The following is an 18,375-nucleotide window of genomic DNA, read 5'->3' on the forward strand; positions in this document are numbered from 1 at the left end:
TCTCCACTCATAAGTGTTTCTAACCATCCTTTATATAGTGATATACCTCCTGTGGCTCCTGTTATAAGAGAGGATGCAGTTGACTAATAAGCTCTTAGCATTAGCTGTACTGCCCTTTTGTGGCATAATTCCAACACAGTTTTTTGATTTTTCTTCTGGAAACGTGCCTGTGTTATATTTTCCAAGCAAATCTTATCACGTAGAAATTCTGTTATGATTCATTTTCCTGTCACCTTTGGGACAACGCAGCTGGCATCCTTAAAAATATGTGATGTACTTTAGAGTGGCATATAATTTGTTTTGAATGTATTTCCAGTGCTTTCTATTAGTAGGAGGCAGTGCCTTCAGCATTTCAACCTACGACCTAAACCATGGACACTCACAACAGGCAATTTCATTAATTTCACTCACCTGTTCCCTTCAGGCCAAAATCAGCAATCACACTTTGGCATATGATTGCTACTCTTCTGGCACAGAACAGGAAGATTTTATTGTGGGTTTATACAAGCCTAGAATATTTTAATCTTAGTACCATGTCAACAGCGCCTTTTGCTTCTGGTTTGAGTCAAAAAGCCAAATCCACAGCTAAGTTAATGTCTGTTCTCATAAATAAACTGTATTTCTGAGTAAATCTGACATGTAAATAATAGACATTAGATTTGCTGTGATGTCCAGAAGCTTTTATCATTAGGTTTTTTTCCATGTTAGATGCTTAAGTAGCCTAAGAGATATACTCACTGCCTTGAAAGTTAAGACCTTTGTGCTAGTGATACTTGTTTCTACTCATATCCAGTAAACAATGGAGCACGTAGACAAACTCCTCTTAAAAGTAATTTTTTCTTCCCTGAAGTAGTGAATATTGGGTACATGAAACATAAAATGCAGCTGACTTCTAGGAGACCTGAATCAGAACTAGGCATCATAAATCTGAATTCTTGTCTTAAGAGATCCTTGGAGCAGCCAAACTGTAGTTTGGCTCTCTGAACTCTCTTGTTCTGAGTTCAGTCAGTTTTAGGAATTACTTAATTCTGACAAGTCTTTATAAAGCTGTTCTGATTTAAGAAGCCTGGCAATTCATTCATGTTGGCTCACTTTTTCATGTATTTGTGCTTAGTATTGGAAAATCAGAAACTTTGACTATTCAGATTGTGACTTTTGGATACTTTACATTCCAAATTCTGTTATCAACCCTGCCTTTTTCAGTTTAGCCTTCTGCCTTGGAATTTAAGCTGGAATTTAGGACAAACACTCCAAATTACCAGCAAGTAGCATGTTTTGGATAAGATGGTGGCAGCTGCAGTCCTACAAACAACCCTGCTCCAGGAGTGGCAAAAATGCTGTAAAGTAACCAACAGCCAGCCTGGTGACAGAAAAACATGTGCCATCTTCACATTCAAGATCGCAGGTCTTTCTGATCCTGAATGCTAATCAAGAAAAACAATTTTCCATTTTTTATCTTGAAAGACTGTATTCACTAAACTTTATGGAGCCATAACTAGAAACAGATTAATCACAATTTTCTAAACAAAACACTGTAGAAGTGAAGAAAATGCCTTTAAAGGAGGGTTGTTCTCAGAATGATGTTGCGAACATTTATTTTTTTAAACTTGTATTTATGTATTAACCGTGGAGTTCAGCAACAAATTTTATTTCTGTGCTGAAAATTTAATATGGAAAGGAACTTCAAAGCTGGCTGTCCATAGAGAAAAAAAACCCAAACTGGTTAAATCCATGATACATATTATGACATATGGAAGCTGTATGACAGAGGAAGAATTTTAAGTTTAGAAATGCCATTTTTCAAGAAAACAGACAATTACTACGCAAAATATTAATGACAAAAATTGAATCTTTTTTTAACTCCTTAAAATTAATCTGTCTTGAATGCTCATGAAAATATTATTCAGTTCTGATAGAGATACATATTCTGGATAACCATACAAAATAAGTAATGATATTTAATATTCAAACATCTGCCCAGGCTGAATTAAGTAGAGGAGGGACATCAGTTTCTTTAGCCATACATCTTTACAGGGTGATGATTAACTAATACTAAATGTAAGTCTTTAACACACAGTTTTTGGTGGGTAGCAATCTTCAGTCCAAATTCAAAGCAACATGAACTCCTGCCTTTTAAGCTTCAAGCACTATATCCCTACCTTCTCTAAAAACAAGCACTAAAACTGACATATTCTGGTTGAAGGAAATGACCCAAATATAGAGTATTGGCCTTGAGATAAGAAATCTGAAATCTGTTACTGATTGTAAGCTTTGTGTGTGGTTGCATTTAGGGCAAGAGATTTATATTCAAGGAAGATCCTTTATGTCTTTTTTTTTTTAACTTGAAATGCTAAGTTATGTTAATTAGTAACTAAGGAATTATGATTTCCCCATCATTTTTCATTAGTGGGATGTAATTTCAAGGTATACCTTATTTTAGTATCATTAGCACTACATTTACACATATGACTATATGTGACTTCTGTAAACAGGGTGAGACTGTGACAGATTCTTACCACGTCTTTCCTGGAGCACATCTGGTCTCTGAGGCTTGTTAGTGGATCTTGCCAAAAGCCATTAAAAGGTGAGTTTCAAATTAATCCCTAGAGTAAAATGCATTGAAAAACTGCCATTCACTGCCAATCACATCAGATTGCCGGCAATTTGATGTTTTTCACTTGAACAAGTTGTCAATGAAATTTTGTAGTGTTTTCCTATCTTGATGCAGTTCTATAAGCATTGAATTGTTTGAAAGCAAAACATAATTTATTAGAAAAATAACTGGAACCTGCTTCCTTTTGGAATTTAAGATTCATATTTGTGGGTTTTGGTTTTGGTTTCTTGAATGGATTGTCTGTAGTGCCAGGTACAGTAACAGAAATGCATGGTGGTGCCAGCAGATCAGAAAACAGGTGTGAATGGAATAATGCCTTGACCTAGTGAGTAAATAAAATCCAGTCTCCTCACTGGAAAGATCAAAGGGATCAAGACCAGGGTTATCTCTTAGGAAGGATGGGTTTTCCTCTGTTAACCGTTCTTTCACTATTTTCTAATCAGTGAAACTTTGTGCTCATATAAAACACTAAAGGTTAAATTTTGCTATTACTTATACATACAGTCCCATTGAGGCCTTGTTTCATGCATCCACACTATTGTGTCTCACTTTGTACAGGTGAGAAAGCACCCCTGCTTTACTCTGTAAACACTATTGGAAATTGGCGTAATTAGAGATGTCTAATAAATGTATACAGTCAATTATTCTTTCCCTTGCTGTGGCTGGATTGGGGAGAAAAGTCTGAATCAGAGAACTGAATTACAGACTTGAGATATTTGCAAAGCCTATGCTGGACAATGACATGTGTTTCTGTTGCATTGGTTTGTATTCATATCTCCGAGGAAATGTCAGCTACCTGCATCTGTAGCTGAAAAATAATATAAGGAAACAGAACCTGTGAAAACTTACTAGTAACTTTTCCTTTAATTTTAAACACCTGTAACTATTTGAAAAATTTGTGGAAGTATAAATAGGTATTAAGACTGCATAATATATTATCAAGGCTATATATATCATGCAGACAGAAGAGATGCCTTGTCAGATGTCTTGTTGTGGTCAATGGCTCAATGTTCAGCTGGAGACCAGTAACGAGTGGTGTCCCTCAGGGATCGGTGTTGGGACCGGTCTTGTTCAACATCTTTGTCAGTGACATGGACAGCGGGATTGAGTGCACCCTCAGCAAGCTTGCCAATAACACCAAGCTGTGTGGTTCAGTTGATACACTGGAGGGAAGGAATGCCATCCAGAGGGACCTCGACATGCTTGTGAGGTGGGCCGATGCCAACCTTATGAAGTTTAACCATGCCAAGTGCAAGGTCCTACACCTGGGTCGGAACAATCCCAGGCACAGCTACAGGTTGGGCAGAGAAGAGATTCAGAGCAGTCCTGTGGAGAATGACTTGGGGGTATTGGTTGATGAGAAACTTAATGTTAGGGGCAGTGTGTGCTTGCAGCCCAGAAAGCCAACCATATCCTGGACTGCATCAAAAAGAGTGTGACCAGTAGGTTGAAGGAGGTGATCCTGCCCCTCTACTCTGCTCTCATGAGACCTCACTTATTGTGTGCAGTTCTGGTGTCCTCAACATAAAAAGGACATGGAACTGTTGGAACAAGTCCAGAGGAAGGCTACAGTTATGATCGGGGGCTGGAGCACCTCCCATATGAAGACAGGCTGAGAAAGTTGGGGCTGTTCAGCCTGGAGAAGAGAAGGCTGCATGGAGACCTCATAGCAGCCTTCCAGTATCTGAAGGGGGCCTATAAGGATGCTGGAGAAGGATTCCTCATTAGGGACTGTAGTGATAGGAAAAGGGTAATGGGTTCAAACTTAAACAGGGGAAGTTTAGACTGGATATAAGGAGGAAGTTCTTTCCTGTAAGGATGGTGAGGCACTGGAATGAGTAACCCAGGGAAATTGTGAATGCTCCATCCCTGGCGGTGTTCAAGGCCAGGTTGGACAGAGCCTTGGGTGGGATGGTTTAGTGTGAGGTGTCCCTGCCCATGGCAGGGGGGTTGAAAGTAGATGATCTTGAGGTCCTTTCCAACCCTAACTATTCTATGATTCTGTGATTCTATGATTATATCTACTGTTCAAGTACATGCCAGACACTCTGAGCTTTACTCCCTGCTCTGACTGAAATACAGCCTGTGGGCTTCACTAATTTTTCTGTTGCCTTACCAACCTTCTTTTTCCATCAGTAAAAGGGAAGACAATAAATTGTTTATTTATAGCACCTGGCTTATTGGTATAATCTGTTAAAGTCTGCAGATTCTGAGGATTAGAAGCATGATGACCAACATTATTAAAATACCACTTAGGGTAATCATAGAACAGTTAAAGAACCCTAAAGGCCACCTAGTTCCAATTCCCTGCCACAGGCAGGGACACCTTTGACTAGACTGGGTTGCTCCAAACCCTGTCAAACCTGGCCTTGAGCACTGCCAGGGATGGGGGAGCCACAGTTTCTCTGGGCAACCTGTGCCTCACCATCCCTATAGGGAAGAATTTCTTCCTGATATCTAATCTAAATCTCCCTACTGTCAGTTTAAAGTCATTCCCCCTTGTTCTATCATTACGTGCCCTTGTAATGTGCACATTAGTCCCAGTCATTATTTTCACACTGGGATGGGAGACAGATACTTACTTTGATGTCTAGAAACAATCTAATGACACAATTCATAGTAATTTTTATTCAGGAAATACAAATGTGTTATGAAACAGACAATGTAACAGATTTAAGACCTGATCTAAATACTACATAGATGTGAATTCTGGAAGGGACAGAGGTGGATAGCAGAGACATGTACACTTAATACAGACAAAGCATGATGCTATAAATCATCTTGTCTTTGATATATATACATATATATACACACACATATATATATATATATATAGTCTGTTTGGTTCAGAAACCCCAAAAAGCAACTTCTGAAAACAATTTTCTAATTTAAGATTTCTGGAAGCATTTTTTGTAACATACATAAACTTGCTGTGCTTGCAAGTGACCTCTGCTAATCCTAGAAGGTATAAATTTATATCCTGGATACCAACTCAGTGCCTACAGCACCAGCAGTTTTTCAGTTTTCTGGAAAGGCCCAGGGCTAGCACAAGTTATAAAAAACAAATTAACACCTACCAAGATCTGCATAACACTAATGTGTTATCAGGGCACATGTCTAATAGGCAGGAGAGAGTAACAATTTTAATTTGATTGTGTTTGCCATCCACAGAATAACCTGTAAACTGCACTGCAGAATTGCCCAGCATCACTGTGAAAAATTCTGTGAACAGAAATCAAGATCTCAGTAACACCTAATGAAGTATTCTGCTGCTTGGCAAGGCATATGTGACTGAAAAGTACCTAGCAAGAATGAATCATAGAATCATAGAATGGTTTGGGTTGGAAAGGACCTTAAGATCATCTAGTTCCAACCCCCTGCCATGGGCAGGGACACCTCACCCTATATAGTGCCACCCAAGGCTCCATCCAACCTGGCCTTGAATACTGCCTGGGATGGAGCATTTACCACTTCTTTGGGCAACCTGTTCCAGTGCCTCACCGCCCTCACAATAAAGAACTTCTTCCTTCTATCTAAGCTGAACTTCCCCTGTTTAAGTTTAAACCCATTACCCCTTATCCCGTCACTACAGTCCTTGATGAAGAGATCATAGTGTAAACACATTAATTAATTAATTTAAAACAACTGGAAGCAATTTAAAGCTAACTAAGAAAGAAAGGGGCATAAAGGAAGGGGGGTGGTATCTTTCAGGGTTGTGGGGGGAAAACCAAAGACCAGTCTTAGCTGTGGCAGACACAGCCCTTCAGGTGGCAACAGTGTCATAGTTTAAGCACAGCTGGCAACTCACAATCTTGAAGCCACTCGCTCACACCCCCTCTTCTTCCCCTTCCTGTTCTGGAGGGATGAGGAGGAGGATCGAAAGAATGTGAATCCCATGGGTTGAGATAAGAACAAGACCAGTAACTAAGGTGTAACACAAAACCACTGCTGCTACCGCCAATAACAATAATGATAACGGAAATAACAAGGGAACAGAATGTAAAACTAACGGGGGAAAAGGAAAAAATAAACGCAAGTGATGTAAAATACAACTGCCTACCACCTGCACACCGATACCCAGCCTGACCCAAGCAGCGATCTGGCCTTCTGGGTAACTACCTCCAGTTTATATACTGGGCATGAAGTGCTGTGGTATGGAATACCCCTTTGGTTATTTTGGGTCAGGTGTTCTCTCCCTGCTTCCTCCTGGCTTCCTGTGCCCCTCCTCACTGGCAGAGCATGAGACTGAAAAGTCCTTGATCAGAGTAGGCACTACTTAGCAACAAATGAAACATTGGTGTATTATCAGTACAGTTCTCAGACTGAAGCTGAAAACAGCCCTGCACCAGCTACTAAGAGGGAGAAAAGCAACTGTTACAGCTAAACCCAGGACACACTTAAACCTTTCCTCTTACCTCAAAGTCTAAATAAATGAACATCGAATGCATGAATTCGCTTGGGAAATTAAAAAAAATACTAAAAAAACCCCAACAAACCAACAACAAACCCTACATATTTGCTATACTAATACCATATTACTGGGTTATCACACAACCTTGAGGAGATCTTTATTCTAGTATTTTCTATTCCTATTTCTCCCCCACAGTACTTCTGTCACTATCAGTTCCTGTTTAGACAGCCAGACACATTCTACCTAATTCCCATGAAAGCAAGATCCATATTAGGTGTCCAGAGGAAACTCTCAGTAAAGTTCCTTTGGACTCTAAAAACATGAACTTGTCAAAGTTCTAGATCCACCACCATTAACATTCAGTTCTAAGAATCCTATGACTTTCATGCATTCCTGTGAGGAACAGGACTTGGTTACTTTCACAAGGCTAAAAGCCTTAGTTACAAGGATCATTTTTCATAGAAAAGACAACATTCATGAATCACTTCCTTCACATTCTGCTGGGTATCATATTTTGGATCTCATTTTCTTCTTTCAACAAAACAGATTTTTTATGACAAACAGCTATAACTGACACTTTTTAATGAGAATTATTTACTACTGTAGTTCTAATTATGTTGAGTCATAGCAGATGCCCAAGATTTTGGACAGCTTCTATCAGTTCCTCAAGTAAAAGAGAAACTTGGGATTGAAGTTGACTTAGGTACTCTGAAAGCAATAAAGGACATCTGTGCTGGCCACCAGCTTAACCCAGACTTAAAATAAATTTTAATTTAAGAACTCATTCAAAACAAGGGCTCTAGCTAGAAAATAAGCTTTCTTTCAATGGTCTCTCTATTCCACAGGTCCACTAAAAGAAGTCACACTTACCTTTTCCAATCCTGAATGTTTGCTTGCACAGTGTAAAGTAATTCAGATAACTAAAACCAAGTATAGTACTTGGGAACAATATTAAAGGCATCACATTACTGTATTACTAGGAACTGAAGAGGGCCTCTACTTCCAAAATTCAGATGGTTTGTGAATGAGAAATAACATGCAAATAAAGAACTAATGTAAGAGAATGTGTACTGGCCTGTTACCACACACTTCTTCTGACATTCTTCTAGTGTTAGAAAGTTGTTTTCATTGCCATGGCATCCACCATATTCAAATATTTCACACTCATGGCTTTGAATATTGAAGTAATAGCGCATATGGATTGCTTTGCATGGACCTTCATCTGCTTTCATGGCACAGACTGAATGCCCTAGTTTCAGTGGTGGCAAAGCAGCACCTGTAATACAGAAGAGAGGTAGAACAGCTGTTATTAAGTTAGTTTGCTTCACTGCACAGCATGACTTCAAAATAAGGGTGCTTGCATCTTCTGCTAGAAAGGCACTGCATAACATCTGGCTGTAAAGCTCTGACCACTCTAAACATAAATGTAGAAAGAAAATCATCATCTGTACAGGGACACAAATTCCATTTGATCAAACTGAGTGTGTGATTTCAAGTTTCAACCGAAACAGCTCATATTATAAACTTTAACTTCTCATCATAAACATCTCCTCCCATCCACCTCCCATACCAAGACAGGCTGAGAAATTTGGGGCTGTTCAGCCTGAAGAAGAGAAGGCTGCATGGAGACCTCATAGCAGCTTTCCCATATCTGAAGGGGGCCTACAAGGATGATGGGGAGGGACTCTTCATTAGGGACTGTAGTGATAGGACAAAGGGTAATGGGTTCAAACTTAAACAGGAGAAGTTTAGGTTAGATATAAGGAAGAAGTTCTTTACTGTGAGAGTGTGTGAGGCACTGGAATGGGTTGCCCAGGGAAGCTGTGAATGCTCCATCCCTGGCAGTGTTCAAGGCCAGGTTGGACAGAGCCTTGGGTGACATGATTTAGTGTGAGGTATCCCTGCCCATGGCAGGGGGGTTGGAACTTGATGTTCTTAAGGTCCTTTCCAACCCTAACTATTCTATGATTCTAAGATCTAAACAGCTATGCAGCTAGTGAACTATTCTGAAAAGAAATACATTGAGAAAATCCTAGTAGCTCCTAAAGACACAACAGCTACGTAAAAATGGCAGAAAGAGGATTCCTTGAGCTCTGTTCGATGCACTTCTAATAGTGAACGTAGCTTATACAAACATCTCATAGCAGTGTGGGATGAACTAGGCAAGACAGCCCTGAAGAGGGCACCATTCCCCCATCAGATTACACTTTATTGGCACATAAAGCCATTCAATACAATTGAAATGTCATCACCTTTTTTTTTTTTTTTTTTTTTTTGCCTTTGGTCTCACTGTTCTTGCATAAGAGCTTTCGGGAGTTAAGAAATACACAACTAGAAAGCTAAGGTGAAAAGAAACCGTATGTTTTCAAGTTGTGCTGTTTCTATGACTTTCAATGTTTTCAAAGGGAATGTTTTGTAACAAAACGTCATATATATCATGAAAAACATTATTGAAGTTTTACACTGTTAATGTCTAATAAGGAAATTCTGACTGATGATCCAGTTTGTGATAAAATTCCCTTATCAATACATGGTTTAATATCTTTTCCTGCTTTGCTTTTCCTAGGAACTATTTTACCCTAGAGGACTTTGAAAGCTTTACAAAGCTTATGTGCTTGCAACAGCAGCAAAAAAAAAAAAAACCCAAAAAAACCCAGACCTAAAATTTTCATTCATTTTCCCACAGCTAGTCAGAACATTAATGTCTCTTAACATGTGTACCCAAATGTATCCATCAGTGCTTGTTGCAGCAGTCCAGGAAACAGGAGCGAAAAAAAAACCCCACACCAAAAACCCGAAAAACCCAAACCATGGAGGACAAGAATTTACATGATCATTGCACAGCTTTGTACTACTAACTAGATAAAGTTTCCAGTTTTAATTTAAAGAATCCATAAAAAACAGGTTTTATGACACGGTAAAAAGGAAATTGGTATAACTACTATCTACCTCCACAGTGGATATCTGGTTTTAACATACAAAGTTTACCTTATTTTATAACCTTTAAGTGAAATGCACAGCTGAGATAAATCCTCATAAATACTGAGGTCAGTAGAAGTTTACTAATTTTATTCCATTTGAGTCACTTGTAACTATTAAACCTATAAGAAAGAAACAATTTTCAGCACTAAAATCTTTTAATTCATAGCATTCAAATCCTTAAAAAATTAACAACCTTTATTACACAATTGCCATCCACACAAAAATTGTAGCATACAATTATATTTTCCAAAAATGGACAATTTGGTGTTAAAATACAGATTATGGTTACTATTTTCAAAACTCTTATTAAATATTCAGTCCCTAAAATAGTTTGTGACTGTTTCCTCACTAGTGAAATCTTATTTCCAGAATTTGAAGTTAGGAATTTGAAAATATTACTGACGACTGTCTAATAGGAAATGCAGATGAATTAAAAGACACATTTTTAAGAGTCATTCGATTCAGTAAACTTTCTATGGAACTCTGCTTGCATTTCTGAATTTCGTTTCTTGCCAGCTTCTTTATCTGAATCTTCCTGAGTCCACAAAGAATTAGGATTTAGAAGTCACAAGAGATTCCAAATTGGTCCTCAAAGGTTTAAAGTTCTCCAACAGGTCTGGGAATCCTTTGGAAGGGACTTAATAAAAAGGCTCAACATTGAGAAGTTGAGAGGATACTGCACTGCAAAATGAAACTTTGGAATTCCCCCATTCAGTAGTAGGGAAAAAAATGGCTTCATAACAGTAGAGTTTCTGGAATAACTCCTGAAATGGTAAAAATCACATTGGCTCTACAGAGGCTGATCCAACTGAAATATGTTTGGGGTGAGGGCTGGCAGCTGGTTTATAAACACGTTATTTTCTTGAAATACAAGAAATGAAATCCACATGACCTGTGTTAGTGACCCCAGTTCAGTCAATGAGGAAGTTGTGAAAACTTACTAGGTTTCCTAACTACTGGAATTTCAGACATAAGGTTATGCCAGCTCATTTTGCTTTCTACATTATGCCACACCACTGTTTCGGGCTATCAAAAAAGAAAGAGTGTGCAAGCATAGTTGCAAAACTACAAAGATGATGAACAAATGGCTTAGTACAGTTTATCTTAGGAACTTTCTGGTCTCAACTCCTAACCTATTTCACATCAAACCCACATAACTAAATCCTTGTTTTGCTTACCTCCTGAGGCCTTTCCTCTGCAGTCACAATGACACTGTCAGTCAGATGTACTGACGTCTGCTGCATACATAAATACTGTGTATCCTGCGTTCAGCTATAACAGTCATTTTTAGCTTCTTAGTAGATGGTGCAGGGCTGCTTTCAGCTTCAGTCTGAGAACTGCACTGATAATACACCAATGTTTCAGTTGTTGCTAAGTAATTCCTACTCTGATCAAGAACTTTTCAGTCTTGAGGAGGGGCACAGGAAGCCAGGAGGAAGCAGAGAGAGAACACCTGACCCAAAGTAACCAAAGGGGTATTCCATACCACAGCACTTCATGCCCAGTATATAAACTGGAGGTAGTTACCCAGAAGGCCAGATCGCTGCTTGGGTCGGGCTGGGTATTGGTATGCAGGTGGTAAGCAACTGTGTTTTACATCACTTGTGTTTATTTTTTTCCTTTTCCCCTGTTAGTTTTATATTCTTTCCCCTTGTTATTTTCGTTATCATTATTGTTATTGGTGGTAGCAGCAGTGGTTTTGTGTTACACCTTAGTTACTGGTCTGTTCTTATCTCAACCCATGGGATTCACACTCTTTCGATCCTCCTCCCCATGCCTCCAGGAGCAGGGCAGGAGGAAGGAGGGGAATGAGCTGTGTGGTTCTGAGTTACCATCTGGGCTTAAACCATGACACTGTGTCATACTTTTTGGCTATCAGATGTTTATTTTCTTAGGAGTGCTATCAAGTTACTGTGTGTTGACTAAAATCTGTACCCTTTATAACCCCTGTGGGCCAAACCCTCCAATTCGAACAATAACCAAGTGACTCTGAAGAAAGAAGTCTCAAAGGGATTCATGGGAACTGAATCATTCTTGTGTCTGGGAACAGAGAAAGAATTCTTCCCCATTATTTTACACCTGGGAAAACTTAACTCATGGAGATGATAAAAAAAATAAAAATAAAAATCCAAATCTGGTTGTACTCATTTTTCATATGAAATATACCTCAAGAAAACCAATTCTTAGCATAAGGACTCCTCCTTTGCTCTTGAACAGTGAAACAAATTGTTCCTACTACATTTTAGGTCCTGTGTGAAGAGCACAGGATATGACATTTAGGAAAAATGTCTGTCAGGAAGGTCACTGAATATTCTCCAATAGAAACATGGGAAGGTAAAACTGGAAGGAATTTCAAGGGAGGTTCACATTCAACTTTTGGCATATTTCTATGGAATAAATACCTTGAGACGTTTCCTGACAGCTGTCCAAATTGTTCTTAAAAAAAAAAAAAAAAAAAAAATCCAGTGAAGTTAACTTTCCAGCCACCTGAATCAGTCAGTTCCCTGTCTACTACCCTTCTTGCAAGATAGTCCTGTTTTGTAATATACAGCCTAAATATTCCTTATTACATATTAAACCTTTTTGTACTTCCTTCAGTGTACAGACAGACTAATACCATATATATAGACAATTTGTTTTGTTCTACCTGAATTTCCCCAAGTCTTTGAACATAGTTTCCTTCAACCTCCTCCTGGAAAAATTGGCGTCTTACAGTGTAGACAAGTGATCGGTGCGGTGGGTGGGGAACTGCCTGACTGGCCACACCCCAAAGGTGGTGAATAGCTCCTTTTCAAACTGAAGACCTGTCAAAAGTGCGGTCCCCCAGGGTCTGATACTGGGCCCAACACTGTTCAACGTTTTTGTAAGTAATCTGGAAGATGAGATCAAGTGTAACCTAACCAAGTTTGCCAATAGTACCAAACCGAGTAGAGAAGTAGACACTTCAAATGGAAGAACCACCATGCAGGAAGACCTGGATAGGCTGGACAAGTGGGCTAACAAGAACCTTATGAAGTTCAACAAGTTCTCCTTCTTAAGTATAGCATCTTGCATTTGTCATTTTAAAAAGAAAATTAATTTAGCCCTCCACAATGGACCTGGCTCTGTTGGATATTTATTACTCATCCAATTTAGGTATCTGGTCAGATAAACTTAGAAAATCCATATAATTATAGCACTGTACCACCCTAGACCAAGAAAATTAAGTTTGTTTTATTAGAAATACGTTAACTAATGGTTACAGCTGATGCTCACTGTCACATGAAAGTTATTACTTGCCATACTAAAACCAAAATAAAGCAATGCAAAACCTCCTCTCCTTCTCCCCCTCCTCCTTGATTTTTTAATATAATACCTTCATTACATAGGTTTTTATAACAGAAGACACTAACAGCACTAAAGCTCTGTTTTAACAATCATCTTTCCACTCCATAGTTTGTGGTAAGAGCAAAGTAATGCTGTTGAAGTGGCTCACAATGTGCATGAACTTAAGATTTTATGTCACTGCCTTCTTTCTCCATTCTTTCAGTCTTCTTACTTTTGGCAAATGCCAGCAACAGGATACTGGCCAAGACTGTTCCTACACAGCACAGCCATTCTCACATTTATTGTCATTCACATGGTAGAATTTGCAACTCAATTGTAAACGTTTCTCTTTGATAAGTGATATCAATACTAAACACCATGCCACTAAGAAATACCCCTTTCTTCTCTCCCCATCTTTATCAGTTTGACAGCTTCCCACCCGCAAACAGTTCAGTGCTCCTCCTACCCATGTGTTTCCTACCCCTTCTTTAAGCAGTCACATTTATTCTTGATAAAATTTCACATACGAATAAAATGCACATTAAACTTGTGAGTCATTTTCTTCAGGCTTTGGAACGCCCAAGTAAAGTGCTCCCAACCACATAAGGTATTACTGACCAATATACATGCACTAGTTAGTTTTATACCTTTTATTTTTGCTATTACCCTTATTTACTGGTGGAAAAATGACAGGTTTTGCCTGAAGTTAGCAAATTGAAAATCCTTTCGTGTCCCATTGTACTTGACTTGCAACCTTAATTATTACTGTAATTTAAATACTAATAGACAAAACATCCCATCATATTCACAAAGCAGTGGTATCCAATGTGATCCCAAAGTATGACATTACTATAATAATGGATGCACACTACTTACTTTATCCTTTAATGCCTGAAATTTATTGAATTAGAGGGTAAAATATGTCAATGTCTCATAACCATCTAACTCAGAAAATAAATGCTATCAGTGAAACTGCAGCATACAAAATTGCTAGTTACATTCACTGAGACCAGAATTTCACTCTTAAGAAACCACAAATAGAATTGTAATTAGCAACAACCTAATCATTTCATAGACAGTACTGCAAAATATTTTTTTTAAACACTACTACAGAGTCTTCAGTAGTCGCAAAAACAGGGTCCTAGTTTAATTCCTAAGCATCACATTTGTTTGTTTTTTACTTTTGAATACAAACCCAGAAGTTCAGAACTGTTCCTCATACTAAATCCATTATTGGCAACTTGAGTTGTCTTGAGTAACTGGTTGTAAAATAAACAGTGACAAAAAAATGCCCCCCCCCCCCCAAAAAAAAAACAAACCAAAAAACCCTGTTTAATTTCTTTGAGATTATTTTCTTATTGTCTTTCATAAAGAAAGTAAAAAGAAGAGAAACAATTAATCCAGCAGATTTCTTGTTCTGATGACAAAGTGTGTTATTTTAGGAAGCAAGACAATTTGGTCTTTGTGAACTGCAAACTTGCTAAGGATTTTTATAAAACTGAGTTGCAGGACAAAGTTAAGTGTGGTTTTGCCCTCAAACAAGAAGGGAATGTATGTAGTTGAGGTTTAAAGAGAAATAGATTTATTCTGTATGAAACAATCTTGACTGTGCAACATGCTAAGCGTATGCTTCATGCAGAACAGCACATATCTTAAACTATAGAGACTAATTGTGACACAGTTCTAGAGCACTACCTTCATTTGTAGTATAGCCTTGATTGTGCATAATTAATATTTTTGTTTCAAGGAACAGTGCTGCAAAAGTCTGATAATGAGAAAAAACCTGGATGGAAATTGAAAAAGACATGAAAATATTAAGTATAGTGACAACACACAAAACAACACTCCCCTTAGCTGCATTCCCAGTTAGGCTTCAAAATCAAACCTGTCAAATGGGAGCAGTATCCGCTGCATAGTTCTTTGCAGCTTAAGAAAGAGATCACAGTTTTAAATCATTTTCTCAAAGGAAAGAAGAACACTTTGGTATGGCCCAAAAAGTCTTTTTGCTTTCTCAGAATTGCTTGGGAGTAAACTGATATATCTTCCACAATGATATCCAGTAGAGAAGTTTGATCCACCTTAACTTAATTTCAGTGAAGTGAAAGAAAACGATGATCTTACAAATGGAAAGAATCAGAGAACCTTCTGAGTTCTAACAGTCACACTTCTGACATTATTTTTCTTAACAAAAATCTCTTAACTGGCAAGTTTTCATTTATCCAGCAACAGCAAATCACTTGGAGCTATACAAAGAGCTTCGTCAAATCCCAGAAAAATTACTAGAGTAGTAATTACATCATCTTTAGGCCAAGATTTGCAAATTAACTGTGACTCGAGAGAGTTGTACAGAGGACAGAGTAACATTGATCTGCAATGTTATTCATCCCGGTTTTGCTCCATTTGTGTGGTGTGGGGAGATAAAACCTGAATTCACTAACTGTATGATCTTAATCATTCCCTAAACATTGAACTTTCCCATGGGTCCTAAAGTAGAGCTGTAAGAGAATAATTCTGATATCTAGCACAATGTTTGATAGGATTTGAAGTTCCAAAAAGCATGGGAAACAGAAGCCAGTATAGGAGACAATTTTCTAGAGCATAATGCAAAATTCTGAGAATCTCCCTCTTAGAAATGAGTGCATTGTTAGCCTAGTTCCAATTTCAAACATTTCCCAGACATATTGCCAAGTACAGAATTACATCTACAGTGCATTTTAACATAGTGGGTTTTATTGTTTGAGAAAACATGACATTTTTGCAACCTCTTACCCAGGACATCATCGTCTTCTCTGTCATATAAGTCAGTAGTTGCATGGCCAGTGGTACAGAAGAACAGCAAGATAAAGGTTAAAGGTAAGGAACAGCCCTTCTTTCTTCCTTTCATCTTTCCTGTAGAACACATAAATGACAACACACACTTCAGCCAACTCCTTGAGTGCTCTGTAAAAGTCACTAGCAGGGTAGTGCATAGCCATATGCACTATGGCTATGGGAAGATATACAAACTTGGAACTATAGAAATCATGTGAGCTATGTTATTATAAGTATATTGTAAACACAATGAAAAACAAGACAAGATTTATAGTTGTGCTCAGCTGATTGCAAGCCTCCTATCCTATTGCCAGAATTAAATGCATTGATATTACTTTTATTTCAAGCCACAAATGAAATCACCTCCCAGAATACATAATGATATAAAATGTAACACTTAATACTTTTAATGTCCTGACCAGTTTCACACAATGTATAGTTGACTGGCTGTCGTGGTTTAAACAATGTCACCCATAAATCACGCAATCGTTCTCTCACTCCCCCCCCTTCTTTCCCTCCCTCTACTCCTGGAGGGATGGAGAGGAGAATTGAAAAGAATGCAACTCCCATGGGTTGAGATAAGAACAGTGCAGTAACTAAGGTATAACACAAACCACTACTGCTACCACCAATAATAATAATAATAAGGGAAATAACAAGGGAAGAGAATACAACACCTCACCACCAGCCAACCGATAACTCACCCCACCCGACCGAGCACCGACCGATATCTCCTCCAACCCTGCAGTCTACTAGCCCTTCTGGTTAACTCCCTGTTACATCCTGGGCATGACATGCTGTGGTATGGAATACCTCTTTGGTCAGTTTGGGTCAGGTGTCCTGTCTCTGCTTCCTCCCAGCTTCCCCTCCTCCCTGGCAGAGCATGAGGCTCAGAAAGTCCTTGGCCAGACTAAAACATTTGTGTTATCAGCTCTGTTCCCAGGCCAAAAGTCAAAACACAGCGCTGCACCAGTTACCAAGAAGGAGAAAAATTACTGCTACTGCTGAACCCAGGACACTGGCATGTACAGTCCTTCCAAACATGTTTTACTCTGTCTGCAGACCCTAGATCCATTGCCACAAACACAAGATTCTATTTTTAACAAGTATTTCATCAATTGATAGCTACCAAGTTCCCACACTTCTGTGTAAGCTGCATTTCACAGGAGCTGGTGAACCTTTTGCAACATGGGCTTCGGTACCATAAGAAGTATTCCGTACCTCGTAGATCACTTTAATATTGAATACCTTACTTTAGTGCAGAGCCATTTTTTTTCTCATGGGAACAGTATAACCACAGTCATGCACACAAAGTAACCACTTTTATTCCATGGCAGCTGTTGTGTTCAAATTGCCAAAGATGAGGTAATGTATGCACATATGTGAGCACCTCTAAAAAACTTTTGCTTAACTGTGTTAGAAACATGTATTTTCCAACTAACTAAAAGTTCCTGAAGGAGCTCTGAAGTCTAAAATTTGGCTAAGCCAATTAATACTGATTTAATAGAAATTAAAGATCTAAGGACTAGGAAGTTCCTAGCCTTCAGACACCGTTTTGTCTTTAGTGTTTTCCTTTGCACACCTTTGAAGACAGATTGTCTGCAGCAACTAAAACAGTGAGGACAGGAAGGGCTATAGAAGCAAATGAGATGACCTGTCATTGTGTGCTTGGGATACGGAGCTGTATCAGGAAGGCTAAAGAGAGGCTGATGAAGGGGCAGGTGACATTAACAGATTAATTAATTTAACAGATAAAACTTTTCTCTTACTGATATATCTTTGTCTGTGAAGTCAGAAGTAAATCACAGCTATGGTATCTAAGAAAACACTAGTAAGCAATGATGTCTCAGAAGGTGAAATCTGCGCAAAGAGAGATTAACAAATTTGCCACTGCCACCCTGAACTGTGACAGAGCTAGAAGGTGCAGTTGTATCTTCAACACCAAATCAGAGCCAGAATTTTCATTTCTCTCTTGACAATGTGCCAATTTTTTCCTCCTGCATATTCAGCATTTTCTTAAGTAGAAATACTAAACATTCTTAAAAAGTAAGTCTTGTTTAAATTGCAGACCAAACCATAAATAGCACTAATTATTTGGATAATTTTTTCAACTTTAGAAGGCTTCAGTATGTAGTTTAGTAAAAAAACATTGACAGATGTCTTCATTCTTGTGTGTGTGTGTGTGCGTGTGTGTAATGCAACAGAATTTTGGGAACTAACAAATTTCTATTTAAACTGGAAAATATTACAG

General features: G+C 38.4%; 1 protein-coding gene across 4 annotated transcripts in view; it reads right to left on the reverse strand.

Moving 5' to 3' along the window:
• The window catches only part of TFPI (tissue factor pathway inhibitor), a 44,485-nt gene that overhangs the window by 15,074 nt on the left and 11,036 nt on the right, over positions 1-18,375 (reverse strand). For 3 of the 4 annotated variants that reach the window (XM_065669873.1, XM_065669870.1, XM_065669872.1), the window contains exons 2-3: positions 16,083-16,202; positions 8,101-8,301 (exon numbers count right to left, since the gene is read on the reverse strand). In XM_065669873.1, the coding sequence (XP_065525945.1) occupies positions 8,101-8,301; positions 16,083-16,197 (316 nt within the window). In that variant the 5' untranslated portion in view covers positions 16,198-16,202. Of the gene's footprint in view, positions 1-8,100; positions 8,302-10,013; positions 10,127-16,082; positions 16,203-18,375 lie in introns of those variants that run through there. The other variant, XM_065669871.1, reaches the window with a different exon arrangement.

Source organism: Lathamus discolor, chromosome 3, assembly GCF_037157495.1.
Source record: "Lathamus discolor isolate bLatDis1 chromosome 3, bLatDis1.hap1, whole genome shotgun sequence".
NCBI lineage: Eukaryota > Metazoa > Chordata > Aves > Psittaciformes > Psittacidae > Lathamus > Lathamus discolor.